Below are 23,266 nucleotides of genomic sequence, written 5' to 3'. Positions count from 1 at the left end.
AGGACCTGGACAAGCTAGAGTTTCCAACTCTTCTTTTTCCTGCTTCTGAGCAATGGGACTGAGAGCATTGTGTGCACAGGAGTGCCAAGCATCTGGTGACACTATATGGGTGACATTTGCATATGCGGGAGGCTTGTAGGGGTATCCCTCTGGGCACCCGTGGAGGTTGAAGCTCATGCGCATAGGAGAAGCCACGCAGGGGGAAATTGTGCACTGCCCGATCCAGTCTTTATTGTTTCAGACACAGATACACTAGAGAAAGACTTGCCTGGTCACAGACACCACCAAAGGATACCCTGAAAGATGGCTGTGGCCTGTGCTCCACCCAGGAGTGAGAGGCATGAAGTCCCTCTGCCCCTGGAAACCCACAGGCCCCAAGGGTGTGAGAGGCAGCTCAGGGTCCATGGGGGCCAGGAGATCAGAGCTTAGCTGATGGTCCCAAGGATCTTAATGATGTGGGAGTTAGGAGGCTTCTGATGGGGTGAGGAGAGGGTCCCTAAAGGACACAGCATGGATGGGGTGCTTGTCTGAAGGTAGCTGTGCAAGGAGGGCACAGGAGGGCGTCTGTGAGAGAAGCTGTGCTGGCCTGGAAGCCGGTCGAGGGGAACAGTTCCAGATACAGGTGCAGAGATGATGGCATTAGGGTCCCAGGAGGAAGAAGGCGCTACTGAGGGATGTGAGAAACAGCAACAGGCCCAAGAGTGGAGTCCCTGAAAGGCTGGGGGAAAAACCTCTTCCTTCCATGGGTAAATTCCACATTGTGTTCTGAATCCATGAGATGTAGACACTGACGTTGGTGTAAACACCTGGCCTCTTGAACAGAGCACAATCAGATCCCCAACTCACCACCCCTGCCTGGATCCAGACATCATTAATGTCACAGACTAGGGGACCTCCGGAATCACCCTGAGGAGAAAGAAGGGATACACAGTTGTTGGGGTTGTCTGAGCCCACTGCCTTCATTACACAGGTAGAAAACACAGGTTGAACTTCTCCAACCCAGTCCCTTCAGACTCTCTTCATCATACTAGACAGGATCAAGGAATTGGAAGTTTCTAGAAGGTTTTAGGGATGGGTGATCTGAGAACTGTAGGTTTCCTGAGAACTGCTAGAGATCCCTAGCAGATAAGACACTTGACCTAGTGTCTAAATATGAACTTCTGCCGAAGCTGTGAGTTCAGAGACAAAAGCAGGAGGCCACTTCAGAGCCGCCACCTCAGAGCCGCCACCTCAGAGCCGCTGACAGTGCTTCTTGCTTCAGCTTGTTTGATTTTATCTAAAACATCTTTTTGAAGAAACAATCAAGATGTATTTGGCAGTTAGGGTGTGTAGAAGAGCAAACAAGAAAGGATAAAACCAACCAAGCTTGAATGTGGCCTGCTCTTGCTGAAAATGTAGTCAAAGGTTTCTAGCGTTCACCAAGAAGGGGGATGAAAACTTTCAGGATCGAGGTAAGCTCACAGTTATTTAATTCAATTTCCAATTTCTCTCTCTCTCTCTCTCTCTCTCTCTCTCTCTCTCTCTCTCTCTCTCTCTCTCTCTCTCTTTGTGTGTGTGTGCGCGTGCACGCGCCCACGCATGTGTGTCTCTCTGTCTCTCTCTTTCTCTGTGTCTCTGTCTGTTTCTATATCTCTCTGTTTCTCTGTGTATCTCTCTCTGTGTTTCTCTCACTCTCTTGTCTGTCTGTCTGTCTGTCTTTGTCTCTCTCCCTGTCTTTCTGTCTCTCCCTCTCCCTCTGTCTCTCTCCCTCTCCCTCTCTCTCCCTCCCTAACTCTGCTGAGGGTGGAGCCCAAGGCCTTTCAAACATTTGGTAAACATTCTACCACTCACCCACACCCCCAGCTCTCTGGTCATATTTATTTTATTTTATTTGACAGAGGTGAGGCATGTGAGAGAGAGGTGTGTGCTGTCCTGTGTGTGCATGCAGAGGCCAAAGGTCAGCATTGCATGTCTTCCTTCATCACTCCCCACCTAGTCTCTCACTGAACTTGGGAACATGTGTTTTGATTAGACGGGCCTGCTAGCAAGCCCCTAGAACCTGCCTGCCTCTGACACTCCACCCACCGCCATGATGGAATCATAGACTTGTACTATTGTACAAGTCTTTTTTATTTTTTTTCCAAGACAGGGTTTCCCTGTGTAGCCCTGGCTGTCTTGGAACTTGTAGACCAGTCTGGCCTTGAACTCAGAGACTCACCTGCCTCTGCCTCCTGAGTGCTGGGATCAAAGGTGTATGCCACCACAACCTGTTCACATCTGGCTTTTTGTTTTGTTTTTTTGGCTTTTTTTTTTTTAATATATGAATGCTGAGGATTCAAATTCAGTTCCTCATGCTTGTGATGCAGACAATGAACCATCTTCCCAGCCCTATGATTGTGCTTATAAAATATTTGGAAGGGAGACAACATCTGGGATAACTTTTTGAAGTGTGTGTGTGTGTGTGTGTGTGCCCACGCATGCACACACACTGTTGTTAAGATGCCCAACCCTCCTGAAAGTTTCTTGGTGTGGAGGGGAGAGGAGCACCCTGCCTGCCCTCTGGGTTGCTGGTGAGGTGGCACTGTCTGGATGTGTCTGACTCACATTACAAGCATCCTTCTTGCCTTCCTGGAAACCAGCACACAGCATGCCTTCAAGGATGACTGGCTCCGTGCCGGGAATGGAGTTCTCCTGGTAGTAGGTATTGCAGGTCTCAGCATCAATGAGAGGCACCTGCAACTCCTGCAGGGTAAAGGGTGGTGGGAGCGCTGGGGTTGGGAGAGAGCAGAGTTAGAAGAGGACACTCCGTCGCCTCCTAGCTCCACACGTCTAACTGAACCCTGTGACGGGGGTCATTTCTTCTGCTTCTTTGCTCAGGGCCTGTTTCCCCACATGAGGCCCTGAAAAGCTTTGCAAATGTGTATCTGGGTGGGGTGGCATCTGAGCACATAGACAGCTTCACATCCCAACCTGGGAGATCAAGATGAGAACCTTTAACAGACACAGAGAGGAGATCTGGGGAGACACATGGCAGTGGAGGTCTTTGTGGACCCCAAGGCTAAGACTAGAGTATTGTGGCTAAGAGGCCAGGATCGCATAGCACTGGCAGATGTTGAGAGGCAAAGAGGGGCCCTCCCTAGAACCCCAAAAGGTTTGAGGCCCAGATAATACCTTAATTTCAAGCTTCTGGTCTCCTGAACTGAGTGAGAGTGACCACCTATCTGATTTACCCTCCGCCTCAGGACACTAAATCAAGATGAGATCGCAGAAATGACAACAGAGATGAGGGCCATGCAGATGACAGTTGGAAATGGAAATGCCTTTAAAAGCATCATGCTGTGCACCTCCAGCCTTAACCCCACTGGGTCAGCACTCTAGAGAACTCACTGACCAGAGGAAGAGCAGGGACCCCATTAGATAGTGAAGGCTGCTCAGTCAAAAATGAACTCCTGGTAAGCACTGTCCACAAGGGCCTTGGCAGCAAAGATGACAGGAAGGTTGTGATGCAGGCCCAGTTGGCATCTCTTACCCATTGCTGGATGTAACACTATCCTTCTGGTTATTAGATGCTAGGAGGACATCTGGGAGCTGGCAGTAGCCAGCTGGTGATGAGCTGTTGTGGCAGTGTTTTAATGCACCCTCTGTAATGGGCATTCTTTGCAAAGACTCCATATGGGTCCTGTCTGAGGGTGGGGACTGGCCCTAGGAAAGGTGTCAAGACTGGCTACCCTGCCACCAGCTCCAAACATCCTTACGTTGATTTGTGCCAATGTGTCCCCAGCCAGTGACCCAGCACATGGTGCCAGGATCCAGGGGGTCGCCAGGTTTCGGGAGGCAGACTGGAAGCATGTAGTCATTGAAGGAGATGGGTGAAGCCAGCTGCACCAGGGCAATGTCTCCACTGCTGTGCTCGTCCGCTGAATAGCTTGGGTGCTTGATAAACTGGGCCACAGCTCTCAGCTCCTTCGGCTCATTGTCCTCAGGGTAGGAGGAGATGGTACCCAGCAGTACTGTGTAGATAGACAGGGACTGGCCCCTGGGAGAAGGGGGAGGTTGGTGGATGAAAATGAAAGACAGTCTTTATGCAGAGACTCTAATACTGCTACTGGGCTTTTCTGAGAGCTAAGCACACCAAAGCAATGCCAAGCACCGCCTTTAATGACCACCATTAATGATCATTGTAACCCATAAATCTGCCATCACTTCCTCCATTTTTCAGGTGCAGAACAGAGCTAGGAAAGTCAAGTCACCCATCCAAAGGCCCCTGGCTATTGAGCAGTCTATTTGAGACCTTGGATTCTTGGAACCTAGACCGATGGGTCAACGTGTAAGAACGCTTACAGTACAAGCATAAAAACTTCAGTTTGGATCTCCACAACCCAGTGAATAAGCCAGGCCCAGTGGTGTGCAAATCTACAACCCCAGTCTGTCCCTATGGAGAAGCGGGAAGTGAAGACAGGAGAGTTAATAAAAGCTCCTGACCAACTAGCCCGGTAAATACAGCTGTGGACAAAAAGAGAAGCCTGGTCTCAAAAAGCAAGGTGAGGGCTGGAGAGATGGCTCATCAGTTGAGAGCAGTGACTGCTCTTCTAGAGGACCTGAGTTCAATTCCCAACAGCCACAGGTGGCTCACAACCATCTGTAATGAAGCTGGTGCCCTCTTCTGGCCTACAGGCAGAACACTTACACATATTAAAGAGAACACTCTGTACATATACATTTAAAATAAATAAATAAATAAATAAATAAATAAATAAATAAATAAATAAATAAATAAATAAATAATAAAAACCAACAGTAACAATAACAAAAAAGAAAAGTGAAAGATAAGGAGTGACCCCTGAGGGTGTCCTCTGACTGTCACACATGCACTGTGGCATGTCTGTGCCCACATTCAAACACTCATGGCCACATACTTCACATATGCTCACATACATACACAAAGACCTTGGGTTCTCAAGGGCTGATTTAGTAACTGTCCCCCCCCCACCGTGTGTGTCTGCATGTCAGTATGTCAGTGGGTACACAGGTTCCTAGGCGTGTACAGAAAGCATAGGGTAACATCAGATACCCTGCTCTATTACTCTTAGCCTTGAGACGGGGTTTTCCACATAACCTAGAACTGTACTGGAAGTCAGCAGTCCCCAGAGAGCCTCGTGCTCCCACATACACCCCAGGCATAAGCCACACTTGGCTGTTTGCACTAACTTGGGCAGGGGATTCAAACTCAAGTCACCTTGCTTGTGCAGCAAACCCTCTTACCCTCTGAGCCATCCCTTCTATACAAGAGTTGATTTTGAGGAATAACAAGACAGGTAACTGAGATATAAAATGGCATGACCCTGCCTCATCTCCTGCCATAGTAGGCAGGAGCTATGGTTCAAATGGAGAAATGAAGTCATCTGAAAGGAATGTAGGGAAATCCAACAGGCCCCAGCCCACGTGACCCATAGGGAGACACTCACTGGTTGAAGCAATGGGCAGCAGTCAACACCCAGTCCTCAGCAATCAGAGATCCCCCACACACGTGCGCCCCATTCTCCCGCACGCTGACCTGCCAAGGCCACCGGCCCAGCTGGGCATCTTGTCCTGACACGATGCGGCCTGATGTCCTGGGACGTCCACACACTGCAAGGAATCAGTAGGATTGGGTGATACATGGCTATTCTGCCCTTCTCTATACCCTCAAACCTGGCTCGTTTGTCACAGCCCCTGGGAGCTTGACCAGTGTGGGCCAGAGGATGTCTCAGGTACCTGGTGCCTAATAGCACCTGCCTAGTATAAGGCCAGAAGGAGCCAGGATCAAACAGCTCTCTGGGTCTGCCTCCAAACCTATAATTCTGCTGCCTCCTTCCTGTAATCCCAGCACCTGAAGACTGAATCAGGAGGATCAGGAGTTCAAGGTCAGCTTCAACTATGCAGTAAAATGGAGGCCAGCCTGAGCTACAATGAGACCAGGAATCAAAACTAAAAGAAACAGAATAAAACTAAAAACAAAACAAACAAAAAAGCCACCCAAACAACAAAACCTGCATTCTACGTATCTTCCCGAAGCTCCCGTTCCCCATACACCACCTCACCTGAGTCCAAGTCAATGCTCCTCCTGCCTGTCGTGGTAGACGGGCTGTCAGAGTCGGTTGGGAGGACCTCACTCCCCAGAAGAACTCCAGGAAAGAAGGTAAATAGGATGGCAGGCAGAGCCAGCTCCATGGTACACCTGCTGGGGCCAAATACTCCAGGAAGAGGAAGAGGGACTGCAGCTCTGGTGTGGTTTCAGGACTTGCCCTGGGGTGGGGCTCAGCCTCCACACCTGCCCTGCAGCCTTGGGAGAGGCCTCACATGTCCACTGTCCCTGGGCACAGAGACCCTGACTTCCCTACATGCTTCATGCTCTGGGGTCCTCTGGTCCTCCCCTTCCTGATCCAGGAACCGCAGCATCCACGGCCCTCAACTTTCATTGATGCAGAATCATTGTATAGTATGCCTGGCACCCTCGGGAGCCTTCGTGTCCATCGCTGTCCACCAGAGGGCAGCCATGGGCCTAGCTCTAGGCAGAAGGGCATGCCAGCATTGGGCTGGAGGATGAGGCATGTGGACATCCTTTCAGACTCCTGTGGTATTTGTCTTCTCTAGAAACTTCTCTTCTGTTGGCTGCCCTTCACTCAGTCTCTAGGCAACTCCTTTCAAAAAGGATTGTTCCCAGAAAGGCTCACTGGCCTTCAAACACCCAGATGCCCCCACTGAAATGGAAACTGTACACAGTAATTACTTCGCCAGCTGCAGTGTCGCTTTATGCTTCAGTCCCAGACCCCATCTTATCCAATATTAAAGTCTCCACATCCATCTCCATCCTGTGTGCAATGTGTTCACCAATATATTTATAATTTAAAATAAAGAAAACAAGGGCTTAGGCTATAGGTCAGTTGCTAGAGTACCTGCCTGCATGCACAAAGCTCCGCGCTTGATCCCCAGTACCTGCATAAACCAGATGAGCTGGTGTAGCACACACCTGCAGTTCCAGGGCTCAGGAGGTAGAGACAATTGAGTCGAAAGTTCAGAGCTAGGCTACAATACTGAGTTTGAGTTTATGGTGGTTTGAATGAGAATGCCCCCCTCACCTCCCTTAGGCTCATATATTTGAATGCTTGGTCTCCAGTTGGTAGAACTATTTGAGAAGAACTAGGAGGTGTGGCCTTGTTAGAAGAGGTGTGCCACATCCCATGGGGTGGGTGCTGAAGTTGCTTTTTTTTTTAATTGTATATTTTCTTTATTTTTTCTATTTATTTATTTATTTATTTATTTATTTATTCATTTATTTATTTATTTATTTATTTAGATTTTTCGAGACAGGGTTTCTCTGTGTAGCCCTGGCTGTCCTGGAACTCGCTTTGTAGACCAGGCTGGCCTCGAGTGCTGAGATTAAAGGTGTGCGCCACCACGCCCAGCAGGATATTTTCTTTATTTATATTTCAAATGTTATCCCCTTTCCCGGTTCCCCCTACCCAAAACTCCCTATCCCATTCTCCCTTCCCCTGCTTCTATGAGAGTGTTCCTCCACCCACCCACCCACTCCCACCTCCAAGCCCTTGATTCCCCTACACTGGGGCATCTATCAAGCTTTCATAGGACCAAGGACCTCCCCTCCCATTGACTCATGACAAAGCCATCCTCTGCAACATATGCAGCTGGAGCCATGTGTACTCCTTTGTTGATGTCCTAGTCCCTGGGAGTTCTGGGGGACTGGTTGGTTGATATTGTTGTTCTTCCTGTGGGGTTGCAAATCCCTTCAACTCCTTCAGTCCTTTCTCTAACTCCTCTATTGGGGACCCTGCGCTCAGTTCAATGGTTGGCTGTGAGCATCCACTTCTGTATTTGTAAGGCTCTGGCAGGGTATATCTGACAATCATATCAGGCTCTTTTCAACATGTACTTCTTGGCATCCACAATAGTGTCTATGTTTGGTAACTGTGTATGGGATGAATCCCCAGATAGGACAGTCTCTGGATGGCCTTTCCTTTAGTCTCTGCAGACGTTGAGGTTTCAATAGTCCACACCAGGCCAATGTCTCTCAGCCTGCTGCCTGTGCATCAGGATATAAAGCTCTCAGCTACTGTCTAGAACCATGCCTGCCTATCTTCCATCATGATGATCATGGGCTAATCCTCTGAAACTATAAGCTAGCCCCCAGTTAAATGCTTTCTGTACTGGCTAGCTAGGCCTGATGGCATGCTCTTGTAGTCTGCTAGGGAAGCAAAGACAGATTACTGGAGGTTGCTGGCCAGTCAAGTCTCATCAGCAAGCCCCAGGCTCCAAAGAGTCTGTCTCAAAATAAACAAACGGGGGTAGAGAGCCGGAGAGACGCTCTGCTTAAGAGCACTTAGTGCTATTGTTAAGGAACAGGCTTGGATTCCGAAAACATGGCTGCTCACAATCATCTGTAACCTTAGTTCTGGGGATCTGATGCCCTCTTCTGGCCTCTGTGGGTACTGCATGCGTGTGATGCACTTAGATCCATGCAGGAAAAACTCTCAAACATATAAAACAGAAATAAATAAATCTTTAAGAAAGGAAGGAAAGGGGCTGGTGAGATGGCTCAGTGGGTAAGAGCACCCGACTGCTCTTCCGAAGGTCCGGAGTTCAAATCCCAGCAACCACATGGTGGCTCACAACCATCTGTAACGAGATCTGACTCCCTCTTCTGGAGTGTCTGAAGACAGCTACAGTGTACTTACATATAATAAATAAATAAATCTTTAAAAAAAAAAAAAAAAGAAAGGAAGGAAGGAAAGAAGGAAGCAAGGGTGATAAATAAATAAAGTAGACAACGCGCGCATGCGCACACACACACACACACACACACACACACACGAGGGAAGTGCTCAAAGAACTGCAGATAAGATTCCTAAAGGCCCTCCCTTGGGTTATAAAAGCAGTTAGTGAACTCTGAGAGGACAGAGTGCATTGCTGGCAGAGCTGCCTGTACTTTGAATCATTCTCATCTAGTGTGTACTTCCGGTGATGCAGCTGCCTTGAGTGACCCATGTTCTAATCAGTAGCCCCCATATCAACCCACTCGTTCACTGGGCTACACGTGGGCTGAACCTCTGTGTCTGTTATTGGTGTCCCGTCTGGATGAATAGGCCGATCTGTTATTTTCTTTCCCAGGAAAAGTCATACAATACTCCCTAGGAAAGGGGAGGGAAGAAAGGGAACGAGGAGGGGGGAAGGGACGAGGCAGCAGGGAAAGTGGGGATTAGGAAAAAGCAGTTGTGTTGGAGAATTCCTCCAAGACCAGAGCCAATGCCTATCCTGTTAATCTCTGGTCCTTAGGTCTCACACCTATCCACAAGCGTTTCTGTGTTTCAGGTACCTGGTTCCCTGCTGGGTGCAGTACTGGTAAATATCCCTGGGCCTCTGGAGGGTTTAACAGGATGGCAGGGAGCTGTAGACCCCTCCTTCCCAGGCATGTCCACCTTGTTCCTTATTTCAACAAGCGTTGCTCTGGGAATAACCAACACATGCTTCTCCCTCGTTAGACCTCACAACCTAGGATACCTCCCTGACACAGACAGCTGGCCTGTACAGGCCTTCAACACACTCTGCTTTGTAACAGGATGGGGGGTCCTAGAGCCTGGCTTGCTGTTCGGATTTTTCAAACCCTTTATTTTAGTTTAACAATTTTTTTTAAATTTATTGGTTTTTTTGTGCATGAGTGTTTTGCTTGCAGGTATGTATGAGCACTGTTTGTGTGCCTGATACCTCTGGCTGCCAGAAGAGGGTGCCAGATCCTCTGGAACTAGAGGTACAGATGGTTTTAAGTTATAATGTGGATATTGAGAACCAAACTCTGGTCCTCCACAAGAATAGCAAGTTCTCTTAGCCACTGAGCCATCTCTGTCACCCAACTAACACTGTCATGGAAAAAAATGTGTGTGTGAACGCATGTGTATATATTTGAGTGTGTTGTGCATTTATATGTATGGATGAGAACACATGTGAGTACACATATGTGTGGAGACTAGAGGTTGGCACTGGGTGTCTCCCTCAATTGCTCTCCACCTTCTTTTCTGAGAAAAGAGCTCACTGACTTAGCTAAACTACCGGATCAGTAAGACCCAGGGATGCTCATGTCTATGCCTCTAGCCCTGGGATTACAGACATAGGCCATTGTACCAGCTTCTTACATGGGTTCTGGAGAGCTGTATTAATCAGGGTTCTCTGAAGAAGCAGAACTGGTGTGTGTATGTGTGGTGAGAGTGCACTCATGTGTGTTAAAAGAAGATTATTAAAGTGGCTTACAAGCTGTGGCCTGACTAGTCCAATAATTATAGTCTCTCAAAAGGAAGACCAAGAATCCAGCAGTTATTCGGTCCATGAAGATGGATGTCTCAACTGGTCTTTAGTCTGTTAGCGTCCTGAAGAAGCAGGTATTAATATCAGCAAAGGAACACAACAGCATCGGGATAGATGAACTTGCCACAGAGGACAAGCAGGCAAAAGCAAGAGCTTTCTTAAGTAGGCTGCCACCAGAAGGTATGGTCCAGATTTCCAGGTTATTCCGTCCCACCTCAAATCCCCCACAAGTGTGCCCAACTGTTTGGACTTATTGACTCTAAATTTCATCAAGTTGACAACCAAGATTAGCCATCACTGTATTGCCTGAGCCATCATCTGCCCAGGTTTTATTGTGGAAAGCATTTATTACATATTACTATAACAATAGGAAGAGACTCCAGCCCTGACTCCAGACTTGAAAATGCTGCAAATGCAGAGCTAATGTTCCATACTCTCCTTTTGCTCCAATATCTCAGCCCCACAGTCCTCACCTCTGCTCCTCTTAAGCCTTTCTTCATTAGCTAGGTCTGCTTTACCATTCATCTCTTCTGCTGAAGTGCTTTAGCTAGAAGTTACAGCTCACATTTCTAGTCACATCCTTAGGGTCTCATCACTATTGTCTGATGTGTACAGTCTTTCTAAGGGAAGCCAAGCAGGGATGATGTTTAATCCCAGCACTATGAGTTGGAGGCCAGCCTGGTCAACAGAAAGAGTTTCAATAAAGCCTGGACTACAGAAAAACCAAAATTAAAAAAAAAAAATCCCTTTTTAAAGAGAAATTTAGGAGACCCACCCCCAAAGAGTGCTGTTCATGTTTTAGCTCAATTTTCTTCATTCTTTTTCTTTTCTTTTTGCAGTACTGAGGGTTATGCTAGGCACATCTTCTACAGCTAATCTATCCCTAGATCTTTGGGTTGCTGTCCTAGTTTCTTTATGTTGCTGTGTGTTGGGAACATAGACGTCCTTGTGCTCACCAATAAGTACTAGAAAAATCAGGAATGTTAAACACATAGAATTGTCTCTTCAACAGAAGAAAATGTCTTAGTTAAGGTTTCATTGCTGTGAAGAGACGCCATGACCACAGCAACTCTTATAAAGGATATTTACTTGGGGCTAGTGTACAGTTTCAGAAGTTTAATCTATTATCATCATAGTGGGAGTCATGGTTCCATACAGGCAGACATGGTACTGGAGAAGGATCTGAGAGTTCTGCATCTTGATCCTCAGCAATGGGAGACTGTGCCACACTGGGCATAGCTTCAGCATAAGAGACCTCAAAGCCCACCCCCACAGTGACACACTTCCTCCAACAAGACCACACCTGCTCCAACAAGGCCACACCCACTAATAGTGCCATTCCCTATGGGCCAAAAATTCAAACACACGAGTATATAGAGGGTCATATTTAATTAAACCACTACAGAGATAAATAGCCTCATTTCAATGGAGGTGACCTGTAGGCTTAGATTTTTCCCAAAACCTACTTTAATAAGGGTTCTTAAACACATCAACCTCTCACCAGAGGTAGGAGCAAAGGCATGTTAATAGGAAATGGGAGTTCTGGACCTGTTCAGAAATAGTTCTTTGGGGCAATTCCAATCCTTGTCAGCAGTCCAGTCCAATAGTGAACCCCAAATACAATACAATACAATACAAGACAATAGTGAACCCCAAATACAAATCAATAGTAGCCGCTCAACCCAGCAGAACTCGAGAGGCTCTGCCAAATCGGCACCACGGCAAGAAGCAGCCAGCACGCCACCAGAAATTCTGTGGTGCGTTTATCTCTGCACAGTCATGACAAGCGAAGATCTGAAGACCAGCAAGTGTTGCAAGGCATACCAGTGCAAGAGTGTCACTCACAGTCTGTGGGGTTCTACTTAGACTCTTTCCAAACATCACACATCCTTTCAAGTGTCTGCTGCAGCAAAACACCCTCTCACAAGACAACTTCCAGAAAAGCATCACATGACACAACTGAGTCTCCAAAGAAATCAGAAATTTCCACTTCAGTGGCCCATAGCCTAGATGACCCCGGTGGTATCATGTAGGGCTCTACATGGGTCCCCCAGGCTCTCACAAGCAGGACTGGAGATAGTTAATAGCCTAGGTGACCTGTGTGCCCTCTGTATGATCCAGACCACACCAGATACTCCCCAAGCCCTTAAGGTAACACATGTAGCCTATCTCTAGAGCCCATCTTCATGGAAGAAATACCGTACTTCGAGAAGAGTTTCAAGGTAATTATACCTCATTGTGCACACAGAATTGCACTATATCAGGAAACTTCTATCCAAACTGTACTGTACTTAAATATGCCTGCAATAAACTACCCAGTGTTAGACTCTAAAAGTTTGCACCAAAGCTGGCTACAAGTCCAAGTCCTGCTGAGCTGAGCTCCTTCCTGTCGCTTGCAGGTTGTTACTCTGCTGGCCCTGGTTCTGCAGAGCTCCCCGAAGCTGTGAGCTAAGAGAGAGAGGGGGAGAGAGAGAGAGAGAGAGAGAGGGAGAGAGAGAGAGAGAGAGAGAGAGCCTGAAGGATGGCAAGAGAGTAGCAAAGACACTTCCCACCAAGGCTAAGGACCTAACTCAATGCCTGGAACCCACATGCAGGAAAGAATCATCGTGTAGAAGTTGTCCTCTGAGCTCAGCACTCGTGCTGTGGTACGTAAGCACCAACTCACACACACATACATAAATAAATGTAGTTTAGGAGCTAGAGAGATGGCTCAGCAGTAAAATTGCTTGCTGGTCTTTCAGAGGATCAGAATATGGTTTCTGGAAGCCACATCAGACAGCTCAACTAATTATGACTTTATTTCCAAGGAATGCAAAGACTTCTTCTGGTCTTCTCCAGCACTCAAACACACACACACACACACACACACACACACACACACACACACATACACACACACACACACACACATTTTTAGAAGCCAGACAGAAAGACAGATGTGATGGCACACACCTTTAATCTCAACACTCAGGGGGCAGAAGTAGACAGATTTCTGTGAGGTCTACAGATTGAGTTCCAGGACAGCCAGGGCTGTTACACAGAGAAATCCTGTCTCGAAAAGAAAGGAGGAGGGGGAGGAGGTAGAGGAGGAGGAAGAGGAAGAAGAAACCACCAAAGCCAGACACAATGGTGCATACCTTTAATCCCAGCACTTAGGAAGCAGAGGTAGGCTGTGAGTTCAAGGCCAGCTTGGTCTATAAATCAAGTTCCAGGACAGAACACACAGAGAAACCTTGCCTCATGAGAGCAAAATAAATAAATAATATCTTAAACTTACTTTATTTTCTATGTACCAGTATTTTGTTTGGATTCGTGTCTGTGCAGCACCTGTGTGCTTGGTGCCTGCAGAGGTCAGACGAGAGCATCAGATCCCTAGAAGTGGAGTTAAGGACAGTCCTGAGCTGCCTTGTGAGTACAGGGAACTGAACTTAGGTCCTCTGCAAGAAGAGCAAGTGCTCTTAACCCCTGGGCCTTCTCTCTAAAATAACGCTTTAGAAAAATTAATTAGGGGGCTGGAAAGATGGCTCAGTAGTTAAGAGCACTGATGGCTCTTTCAGAGGTTCTGAGTTCAAATCCCAGCAACCACATCATGGCTCACAACCATCTGTAATGGGATCTGATGCCCTAATCTGGTGTGTCTGAAGACAGCAACAGTATGTATATTCATGTACTTAAAAAATAAATAAATCTTTTTTAAATTTTATTTTTATTAGGTATTTTCTTCATTTACATTTCAAATGCTTTCCCAAAAATCCCCCAGGCCCTCCCCCCACTTTCCTACCCACCCTCTCCCACTTCTTGGCCCTGGTGTTCCCCTGTACTGAGGCATATAAAGTTTGCAAGACCAAGGGGCCTCTCTTCCCAATGATGGCTGACTAGGCCATCTTCTGATACATATGCAGCTAGAGACACAAGCTCCGGGGTACTGGCTAGTTCATATTGTTGTTCCACCTATAGGGTTGCAGACCCCTTCAGCTCCTTAGGTACTTTCCCTAGCTCCTCCATTGGGGGCCCTGTGTTCCATCCAATAGTTGACTGTGAGCATCCACTTCTGTGTTTGCTAGGGCCTGGCGTAGTCTCACAAGAGACAGTTATATCAGGGTAAAAAAAAGAAAATCTTAAAACAAACAAAAAACACAAATAATAAATAAACAAATAATTAATTAAGACCATGCATGGTGGTACACACTTTTTTTGTTTGTTTGTTTTGTTTTTCGAGACAGGTTTCTCTGTAGACCTGGCTGTCCTGGAACTCACTTTGTAGACCAGGCTGGCCTTGAACTCAGAAATCCACCTGCCTCTGCCTCCCAAGTGCTGGGATTAAAGGTGTGTGCCACCACGCCTGGCATGTGGTGGTACACACTTTTAAGCCCAGAGGTAAGTGGATCTTTATGAATTTAAGGCCAGCCAGGTCTCTACACAGCCCCAGAACTTATTATGTAGACCAGGCTGGCCATGAACTCATAAAGATCCACCAGGTTACTTTTGGTCATGATTTATCACAGCAACAGAGCAAACTATGACAATATGTCTTCTCAGTTCAGTTAGTCCAACTAAGAACATCCTCACAGGCCTGCATGCAGGCCAAGCTGATAGAGAGAATGTCCCTCACTGAGACTGCCTTCCCACGAGACTTCCCAGATTCTGCCAAGCTAAGGGCTGAAATTAGCTATCACAGTTATACAATGATTGATAGAGGCCAAAACCAGGACCCTGGTGCAGTTAAGCAAGCATCTTACCACTGAGCCTTCTCAATAGGTCCTTCTGGTGCTCGTGGCCAGGTTGTTGCTCAGTGCTGGGCTAACTTCCTGTGAGACAAAGGTCCTTACTGAGAGAACTAAGTGTTGTCCATTAGTCTGGGCTGGTGAGGTAATCTAGAAGCATGTGTCTGATTTTGATAGGTGTCCTTTACTGTATAAACTTTGACCATGAACATATTACATTCTCTGAGTTCCATAAGAACTTCTAATCAGTCGTGGAGGCAGAGGGTTTTGGTATGGATACCCAACTGGCTGTGAATTCAAAGCTAATAACTGATGAGCCAGTATGGTTATATAGGCCCTGACATGTTCCTGTACAAAGGGTAAGAGTGTCTGGTGATCCCCATACAGTGTGTAGGGCTCATTGCAATGGTAGCAGGTAGATTATAGGGCTCTAAGCTCTGTCTGTCCTCAAATAGGGCCAGCCTTTGTTCAGTGCATCCAGCAAAAGGCTATCACACATAACACAAGGCAGCATACCCTAAGGCCTGCTCATGAGCTTTTCCTAGGAGTGCGGGCTGAGGGCCAGGGCCTTGGTCCTACAGAAAGCTGTCAGTACACAAGAGAGAAGACATCCAAATCCTGGGCTCTGACAAGAAAAAGATGACTGTGGTTCATCAATTGACCGCTCTGGAGTCAAGCCGGGAAACGGTGGCCGAGCAAAGCTCCTACTCCCTGACCTGTCCCCTAGAGGGCGCCACTAAGCCTGTAGCGGCAGGACGTTAAAGCTGGGCACCCGACTTCAGAGAGGCCGCCATGGGTATACAGGGCCCAGTGCTGCTGCTGCTGCTGCTGTGCGTGATGCTGGGGAAGCCTGGTGAGCTAAGGAGATTCATTCACCAGACTGGGGGTCATGGGGGAGTATGGGAAACTCGGAGGTCCGCGCGAGGCTCACCTTATCTCCACCCAGGGTCACGTGAAGAAAGCCAGGCGGCAGGTGAGGAACCGTGGTCCCTGTGAGAAACACCTACCGAGGCCAGGCATAAAGAAGTCGCCTCATCTTTTCCACTCCTCCCCCACAGATCTCAAGAGCACAGACATCAAGCTTCTCTCAAGTGACTGATGGGCTCTGTGGAGGGCTGGGTGTCTGTGAACCACGTGTGAAGGGTTTCTGCGCCATCTCCTGATCTCCTGCCTCTTCAACAAAACCCCAGGATACTGGAGGAAGGGGGGGGGGTGTACGGTTGCGTGGTTCTCCCCAGTTCCTCCCATACACGTGTACCCTAGGGATGCTATGGGCCTTCCTAGGCTGCTCAGCCATGTGTCTTATTTGTCTGTCCCAGTGCCCTGTGGCCGCCGGAATGACACTCGGTCCCGGATAGTGGGCGGGATAGAATCCATGCAAGGGCGCTGGCCGTGGCAGGCCAGCCTGCGCTTGAAGAAGTCCCACCGCTGCGGAGGGAGCCTTCTCAGCCGCCGCTGGGTGCTCACTGCTGCACACTGCTTTAGAAAGTGAGTGTGGGATGGTAGGAGCGGGGTGGGACAGCCTCCTGATATCCTGAGCTCCAAGCGCTGCTTACAATCCAAAAACCTTACCATTGGCCCTGCAGGGGGCGCCACTCTAATTCTTCCAGGATGTTTTATTCAAACATTCCCATGCTGTTTCGGGTCTATTCATCTATGCTCACTGCCCCCTACCATATCGAATTAGGAAGGCGCAGGTCTCATTCCACCTTCCCTTGGAGGTTCCCAAGGTTGGTTGGTTGGTTGGTTGGTTGGTTGGTTGGTTGGTTGGTTGGTTGATTGGTTGGTTGGTTTTGAGGTGCCTTGAACTTTTTACTTAACAGAAGATGACTTTGAACTTCTGATCCTCTGGCCTCTACCTCTTGGCATGCTAGGATTACAAACGTGCACCTCCATGCCTGAGTCTATACAATTCGGGGGGGGAGGGGGGTCAAACCCAGGGATTCACTCATGATAAGCAAACTGTCTATTGAGTTACATCCCCAACCCCATACCAGATATGAATTCTATTCAGAGAGGCCCTTAAGAAGTGACCAGACCAACCAGGCAGTGGTGGCGCACGCCTTTAATCCCAGCTCTTGGGAGGCAGAGGCAGGCGAATTTCTGAGTTTGAGGTCAGCCTGGTCTACAGAGTGAGTTCCAGGACAGCCAGGGCTACACAGAGAAAGCCTGTCTCGGAAAAAAAAAAAAATAGTGACCAGACCATTGGGGACTGTGGTCTTCCTGTTTCTCTCCTCAGAGTCCCAGGAGAAGGGAATCTGGTTATGTCTAGGCTTTGTTTCTACAAGGGGGTCTCAGCAAGTAAATAGTACCAGAGCTACGGTGTCACCTCACACAGAGATCCGGTGGCTCAGGTGGCCAGCGTCCTCCTGAGGGTCCTGATCACTTTCATCTTCCCTGCTAGGTACCTTGATCCAGAAAAGTGGACCGTCCAGCTTGGGCAGCTTACATCCAAGCCGTCTTACTGGAACAGGAAGGCCTATTCTGGACGGTACAGGGTAAAGGACATCATCGTAAACTCCGAAGACAAGCTGAAGTCCCATGACCTGGCCCTGCTGAGGCTGGCCTCCTCGGTCACCTACAACAAGGACATCCAGCCTGTCTGTGTGCAGCCTTCCACCTTTACGTCCCAGCACCAGCCCAGGTGCTGGGTGACCGGCTGGGGAGTCCTTCAGGAGGATTTGAGTGAGATTAGCAACGCAGGGTGGGCATGTGGGTGTGCTATCTGTCCCCTGTTTCAGCCACAGCAGGCCCTGAAACCCTTCTCTGGCTCTGGAGCTCCAAGAGCCTCCTGCCTTCCTGCTCAGCCCCCACCCCCATTGCTTCCCACCTGCATGGAGCTGCCTTCTGTTCTGGAGCAGGGGTAGGCCAATGGCCAGAGATGCAGGAAGGGACTCAGCCAGGCTTGCATTCCTCAGCCAGAATGGGTGCTTAAGACCTTCTGAGGACAGTCTCTTTGACACTGATTTAATTTACAAGCCCTAAAGTATGAACATGAGCAGTGTTGAAATCACACATTTTAACACCAGTGAAACTGTCACCATTATCATGCCTCTAAGTCCTCACTAGGTGACACTTTAGCCTTCAAGATCAGGCGTGTTCAGAGTGGTGAGGTCATAGGCTGTCACCTCTGTCTAAGTGCAACATTTTCATCATTTCAAAAAGAAAACCTGCCAGCCTGGTCTACAGAGCAAGTTCCAGGATTACATAAATAAAAACCCTGTCTTGGAAAACAAAAAGCAAAAACCTCAGTGGGCATTGTGGTATAAGACCAGCCCTTGGGAAGGGAAGCCAGGAAGGTCAGGAGTTCATGTCTAATCCTATGCTCAATATCCTGGACTCCATAGCAAGTTTGAGACCAGCCTGGGCTGTCTAAAACAAACAAACACAAAACAAAACAAGAAAACTTCATACCCCTCCGCCATTTCTCTCAATCTCCTCATGTCCCTAGGACCTGTAGCCCTTGGCAGCCCAGACCTGCTTTCAGGCTCTTAGCTGCCTCTGGAAATGCTACACAAGTAGTCAGAGAAAAATGGTCGGGATTCTTAAATGTAATGTACTGTCCTCAATGTTGCCCCTTGTGGCAGTAGTGGGAACTGCTTCTCTCTAAGTTGTACTTCACATACCATTAAGGAACCATACAAAGAGTGTGCTCCAACCCCATTTAGTGTGTTGACAATACTGTTCAACTAGGGACCTTCATTCCCACCCGGCCTTTACTCCTCATGAGTCCCTCCCTACAGCCCCTGATAACCACAACCCAGCTTTCTGAGCACGGAACCATTGTTTTCTGCCCATAAGTGAAATACAGTTTGTGGTCCTATGGGTCTGGCTTCGTTCACATACCAGCCCAACTTAAAGATTCATCCTTTCTCCTTTCCAGTTTGGATGCCTTTAACTCTTCCTCTGAAAGGGGATATTCATTACTCTGAGTGCACATGTGTTGTGTATTTGGTATGTGTTGTATGGCATGTGTGTTGTGTGTATATGTGTTTTATGTGTGTGTGTATTATGTGTGTGCATTTGTGCTATATGTGTTATGCGTATATATGTGGTGTGTGTATGTGTGGTGTGTGTGTGTGTGAGAGAGAGAGAGAGAACAATTTACAAAAGGAGTTGGTTCTCTTCTTCCATTATGTGGCCTGGGGATTGAACTTGGGCCATCAGGCTATGTCTCTGACCACTAGGCCGTCTCACCAGTCCTTATTTCTCTTTCTTACCTAATTTCTCTGCCTAGACCTTCCAGGATATCATGCACAAAAAGGAGAGGTACCCACCTCATTATTACTCTGGAGCAAGAGCTTTTTGTTTTTCCACCATTGAGCACAATGTAGCTTTGTGGAGGTAGTTGCCTTTGGATCCTAGCTGGCTTAGTGCTTTTATGAAAGAGCAGGGAAGTTTTGGGTTTTGGAGGTGGGGTGGGAGGGAATATGTGCATCTTCATGTGTATGTGCACGTCCAGGCCCGTGAGTATTCCAAGCATGTGTGCACATGTGTAGAGAGGTCAGAGGTCAACCTTGTGCATCTTCCTCAAATGCTCTTCATCTCAGTTTTCATGCATGTATAAATAAATTATGCACACATAAAACATGCATATATAAAAACACATATAGTTTTAAATTTTACTTATTTGGGGGAGGAGTGCATTCATACGACAGCATGCTTGTGGGGGTTGGAGGACAAGTAGCAAGAACCAGTTCTCTCCTGTTACCATGTGGGCTCTGGAAATAGAACCCAGGTCATCAGGCTCAGCAGTAAATGCCTTTGCCAGATGAGCCATCTCAATGGCCCCACATTGGCTTTGGTTTGGTTTTGTGTTTAAAGATATATTTATTTTATATATGCAAGTACACTGTTGCTATCTTCAGACACATCAGAAAAGGGCACCGGATCCCATTACAAATGTCTGTGAGCCACCATATGGTTGCTGAGAATTGAACTCAGGACCTCTGGAAGAGCAATCAGGGCTCTTAACCAACCGCTGAGCCATCTCTCCAGCCCCTGGTTTTGTTTTGCTTTGTTTTTGAGTCAGGGTCTCTCTGTACCATGAGCCCACCAGCATTGCTAGGCTGCCTGCCTGTGAGCCAGACCCTCCTGTCCCCAGTCCCAGCACTTGGGTCGCAGGCCACGCCACCGTACCTGGCTATCAAATTTTGCTTTGTTATATGAAAGACATTTGATCAAATGTTTTCTCTGCACTGATGGAGACTGTCTTTTCTCTTGCTAACATGTCTCTGCTGTGCTGATTTCCCATGCAGGACCCTCCTGTACCCTTGTGGGACCCTTGTGGCTGCTCATGGATCACAGCCCTTTCCTGCGCTGAGGGCCTCATTGCTGCATGCTGTGATATTTTTTTATTACTTACTTATTTCTTTTTTGTTGAGATAGGTTCTCTAAATAGCCCTGCGTGTCCTGGAACTCACTATGTAGACCAGGCTGGCCTTAAACTCAGAGATCCACCTGCCTCTACCTCTCTAGTACTGGGTAGGATTTAAGGCGTGCACCACCACCCGGCTTTAGGATATTTATGAGTGGTCCCGAGTTTTGGGTTTCTATTTTTTTTTTTTTTTTTTGAGACAGGGTTTCTCTGTATAGCCCTGGCTGTCCTGGAGCTCACTTTGTAGACCAGGCTGGCCTCGAACTCAGAAATCCGCCTGCCTCTGCCTCCCGAGTGTTGGGATTAAAGGCGTGTGCCACCATGCCTAGCTGAGTTTTGGGTTTCTTTTGGCTTTTATGTTTGTCTAGCTTCAGCCCTTGGGTCTCACTGGCCAAGTGTGTAAATCAGGAAGTGTTTCTCTGGCCTGTAGTTAGGGAGAGTACAGGAAGGATCCCAGATCTTTTTTCTTTACACATTGATAGAATTTAACAGTGACACACCCAGGCACTTCTCCTTGGTTGGGAAACCTTGATGGCTGATTTTATCTCTTTGTTTATTGTGGCTCTATCTTGAGTCTGTTTAACAGTGTATGAGATTCCTGGGATTTTTCTGTGCCACCTTGGCAGGCAAGCTATCTAATTCGTTGGTGTACAGCTCTCATCCAGATTCCCTTGTTGTCCTTTTGGTTTTTGTCTTTGCTGCTGTTCTTATGAAGTAGAGCTGGGTTACAATATTGTAATATACATGATAGGCATGATGGGTAGGGCTGGAGAGATGGCTCAGCGGTTAAGAGCACTGGCTGCTCTTCCAGAGGTCCTGAGTTCAAGTTGCAGCAACCTCATGGTGGCTCATAACCATCTGCAATGGGATCCGATGCCCTCTTCTGGTGTGTCTGAAGAGAGTGACAGTGTAATCATAAACATAAACATGTTTATAAACATCCTATTGGCCCTGGCAATATTTCTTGAATTTCATCTTATTTTATTTTGTGTGTGTATATACCTGGGTATGTGTGTGTGTGTGCACATGTGTGCATATGTGTGCTCACCTGAGTGAGGGTGTGTGTGTACCCAAGTGCCTGTGTGTGTGTGTGTGTGTGTGTGTGCGCGCGCGCGCGCGCGCGCGCGCGCGTGCATGTATGCGTGCACGTGCACATCATATCAGAAGAAACACCAGACCAATGGAAATAGTTACAGACAACTGTGAGTCTTCATGTGGGTTCTGGGGACTAAACCTGGGTCCTTTGCAAGGGCAGTAAGTGCTCTTATCAGTTTTCCAGTCCCAACCCTGAGAGCATTTTAAAGACTATGTTTTTCTTTGTAGTCTAGGCTGTCCTCAAACTCACAGTCCTGTCACCTCCATGCTGAGAGTTCAGGCATGCACCTCCAAGCTGGTGAACTCGGGAGTCTCCATCTTGGGATCCTGTGTGCCCAAACTATCTCAGCACCCCAACCCCTCCCGCCTATGCTCCAGCAAAGGTCTCCCTCCACTGCCACACTCAGGGGCTAGCCCTTCCAGAGCAGACATGGAGGAACTGGGGCACTCAGGGAACTTCAACACTTACCTCCACGCTGGTTCTTTCTGTCATACTGGACTGTCCGTGGTGTGGGGTGATCAGCAGGGGACACCACCCTTATGTAAGAGGTGTACTCTTGCCCTTAAGAGTAGAGGAGGTCTGGTGAGATGGCTCAGTGGGTAAGAGCACCCGACTGCTCTTCCGAAGGTCCAGAGTTCAAATCCCAGCAACCACATGGTGGCTCACAACCATCCGTAACAAGATCTGACTCCCTCTTCTGGTGTGTCTGAAGACAGCTACAGTGTACTTACATATAATAATAAATAAATCTTTAAAAAAAAGAGTAGAGGAGACCTCAATACTGTGCTCTGTATCTTCCTACCCCCAGAGCCTCTGCCACCGCCCTATCACCTTCGAGAAGTACAGGTCAGCATCCTAAACAACAGCAGGTGCCAGGAGCTGTTCGAGATTTTCTCCCTACACCACTTGATCACCAAGGATGTGTTCTGTGCTGGCGCTGAGGATGGGAGCGCAGACACCTGCAGTGTGAGTCTGCCTGCCCCTCTGAGGAAGCCCCCCTCTCCTTCACTTCAGGCTGGAGAGCTCGCTCCAGGTCTGCCATCAGCATGCTTTTGCTTCATCTGTGAGAAATCATTTATAGCCTTTAATTACCCAGCCTATAAACCTACTTCCCATTTCCCTCTCATGATAGTTTTCTCCATCATCCCTGAAACCCTCAGAGGTGGAAAACATGGCCCTACTTTCCTGATGAAGAGCCTGAGGCTCTGTGGCTGCCAGGGGAAGACCTCATGAAGCCTTCTACCCCACGGTGTTCCCTTCCCCAACCCCACCCACCAAGTTATCAGGCTCACCCTTGCTCCTCCTCAGGGTGACTCAGGAGGACCCTTGGTCTGCAACATGGATGGTCTCTGGTATCAGATCGGAATTGTGAGCTGGGGAATAGGCTGTGGGCGACCCAACCTGCCTGGCATCTACACCAACGTCAGCCATTATTACAACTGGATCGAGACCATGATGATCCTCAATGGTGCAGTCAGGCGTGATCTGGCCCTGCCACTGCTGTCTATCACTCTGCTTCAGGCTCCCTGGCTCCTGAGGCCCACCTGAGCTCATGAGGCTGCAGCTTTGCACTCTCTGCAGCCCCAGGACAGTCCATATACTGTAGGGATAGCTTGCTTCACCAGGCTCTTGTCTTGTCTTCTTTGCCAATAAACTCATTGTGCATATCTGAGCTGGCACTCTGCAGCATTATGGATACCTTGTGACTTCCCTGTGTTCACCCTGAATGGTCCAGCC

The 23,266-nt window shown here is 48.0% G+C and overlaps 2 protein-coding genes across 5 annotated transcripts; one reads left to right on the top strand and one right to left on the bottom strand.

The window, feature by feature from the left end:
* Window positions 1–209: 209 nt before the first annotated feature.
* Prss32 (protease, serine 32) lies at window positions 210–6,214 on the bottom strand. Its single transcript, NM_027220.2, has 5 exons — window positions 6,060–6,214; window positions 5,445–5,607; window positions 3,735–4,015; window positions 2,584–2,747; window positions 210–906 (listed from the first exon to the last, which is right to left on the bottom strand). The coding sequence occupies exons 1-5, from the start codon at window positions 6,187–6,189 to the stop codon at window positions 640–642; spliced, it is 1,005 nt and encodes a 334-aa protein (NP_081496.2). The 5' UTR covers window positions 6,190–6,214; the 3' UTR covers window positions 210–639.
* Window positions 6,215–15,766: 9,552 nt separating this feature from the next.
* On the top strand, window positions 15,767–23,201 carry Prss41 (protease, serine 41). 4 transcript variants are annotated; one of them, XM_006524911.4, is made up of 8 exons: window positions 15,767–15,909; window positions 16,003–16,029; window positions 16,115–16,147; window positions 16,376–16,544; window positions 16,643–16,786; window positions 17,461–17,741; window positions 22,338–22,495; window positions 22,838–23,201. In XM_006524911.4, the coding sequence occupies exons 1-8, from the start codon at window positions 15,849–15,851 to the stop codon at window positions 23,075–23,077; spliced, it is 1,113 nt and encodes a 370-aa protein (XP_006524974.1). In that variant the 5' UTR covers window positions 15,767–15,848; the 3' UTR covers window positions 23,078–23,201. The 4 variants fall into 4 exon arrangements, with proteins under 4 accessions (XP_006524974.1, XP_011244906.1, XP_006524976.1 ...); XM_011246604.2 differs by lacking the exon at window positions 22,838–23,201 and having other exon boundaries at window positions 17,461–17,554; window positions 22,338–22,426; NM_027644.1 differs by lacking the exon at window positions 16,643–16,786 and having other exon boundaries at window positions 15,830–15,909.
* The last annotated feature ends 65 nt before the right edge of the window (window positions 23,202–23,266 follow it).

Source organism: Mus musculus, chromosome 17 (genome assembly GCF_000001635.26).
Source record: "Mus musculus strain C57BL/6J chromosome 17, GRCm38.p6 C57BL/6J".
NCBI classification, from domain to species: Eukaryota; Metazoa; Chordata; class Mammalia; order Rodentia; family Muridae; genus Mus; species Mus musculus.
Note: the sequence above shows the minus strand (reverse complement) of the source record. Positions and strands in the feature narration are given on the sequence as shown.

Bases quoted from the DNA above. Each gene is read 5' to 3' on its own strand.
- Prss41 (XM_006524911.4), top strand. From the start codon at position 15,849: ATGGGTATACAGGGCCCAGTGCTGCTGCTGCTGCTGCTGTGCGTGATG. The intron at 17,742-22,337 runs GTGAGATTAGCA...TCCTACCCCCAG, and splicing joins AGTCCTTCAGGAGGATTTGA to AGCCTCTGCCACCGCCCTAT. The intron at 22,496-22,837 runs GTGAGTCTGCCT...GCTCCTCCTCAG, and splicing joins GGAGCGCAGACACCTGCAGT to GGTGACTCAGGAGGACCCTT.
- Prss32 (NM_027220.2), bottom strand. From the start codon at position 6,189: ATGGAGCTGGCTCTGCCTGCCATCCTATTTACCTTCTTTCCTGGAGTT. The intron at 2,748-3,734 runs GTAAGGATGTTT...TCCCAACCCCAG, and splicing joins ACACATTGGCACAAATCAAC to CGCTCCCACCACCCTTTACC. The intron at 907-2,583 runs GTGAGTCAGACA...CTTTCTCCTCAG, and splicing joins GCAAGAAGGATGCTTGTAAT to GGTGATTCCGGAGGTCCCCT.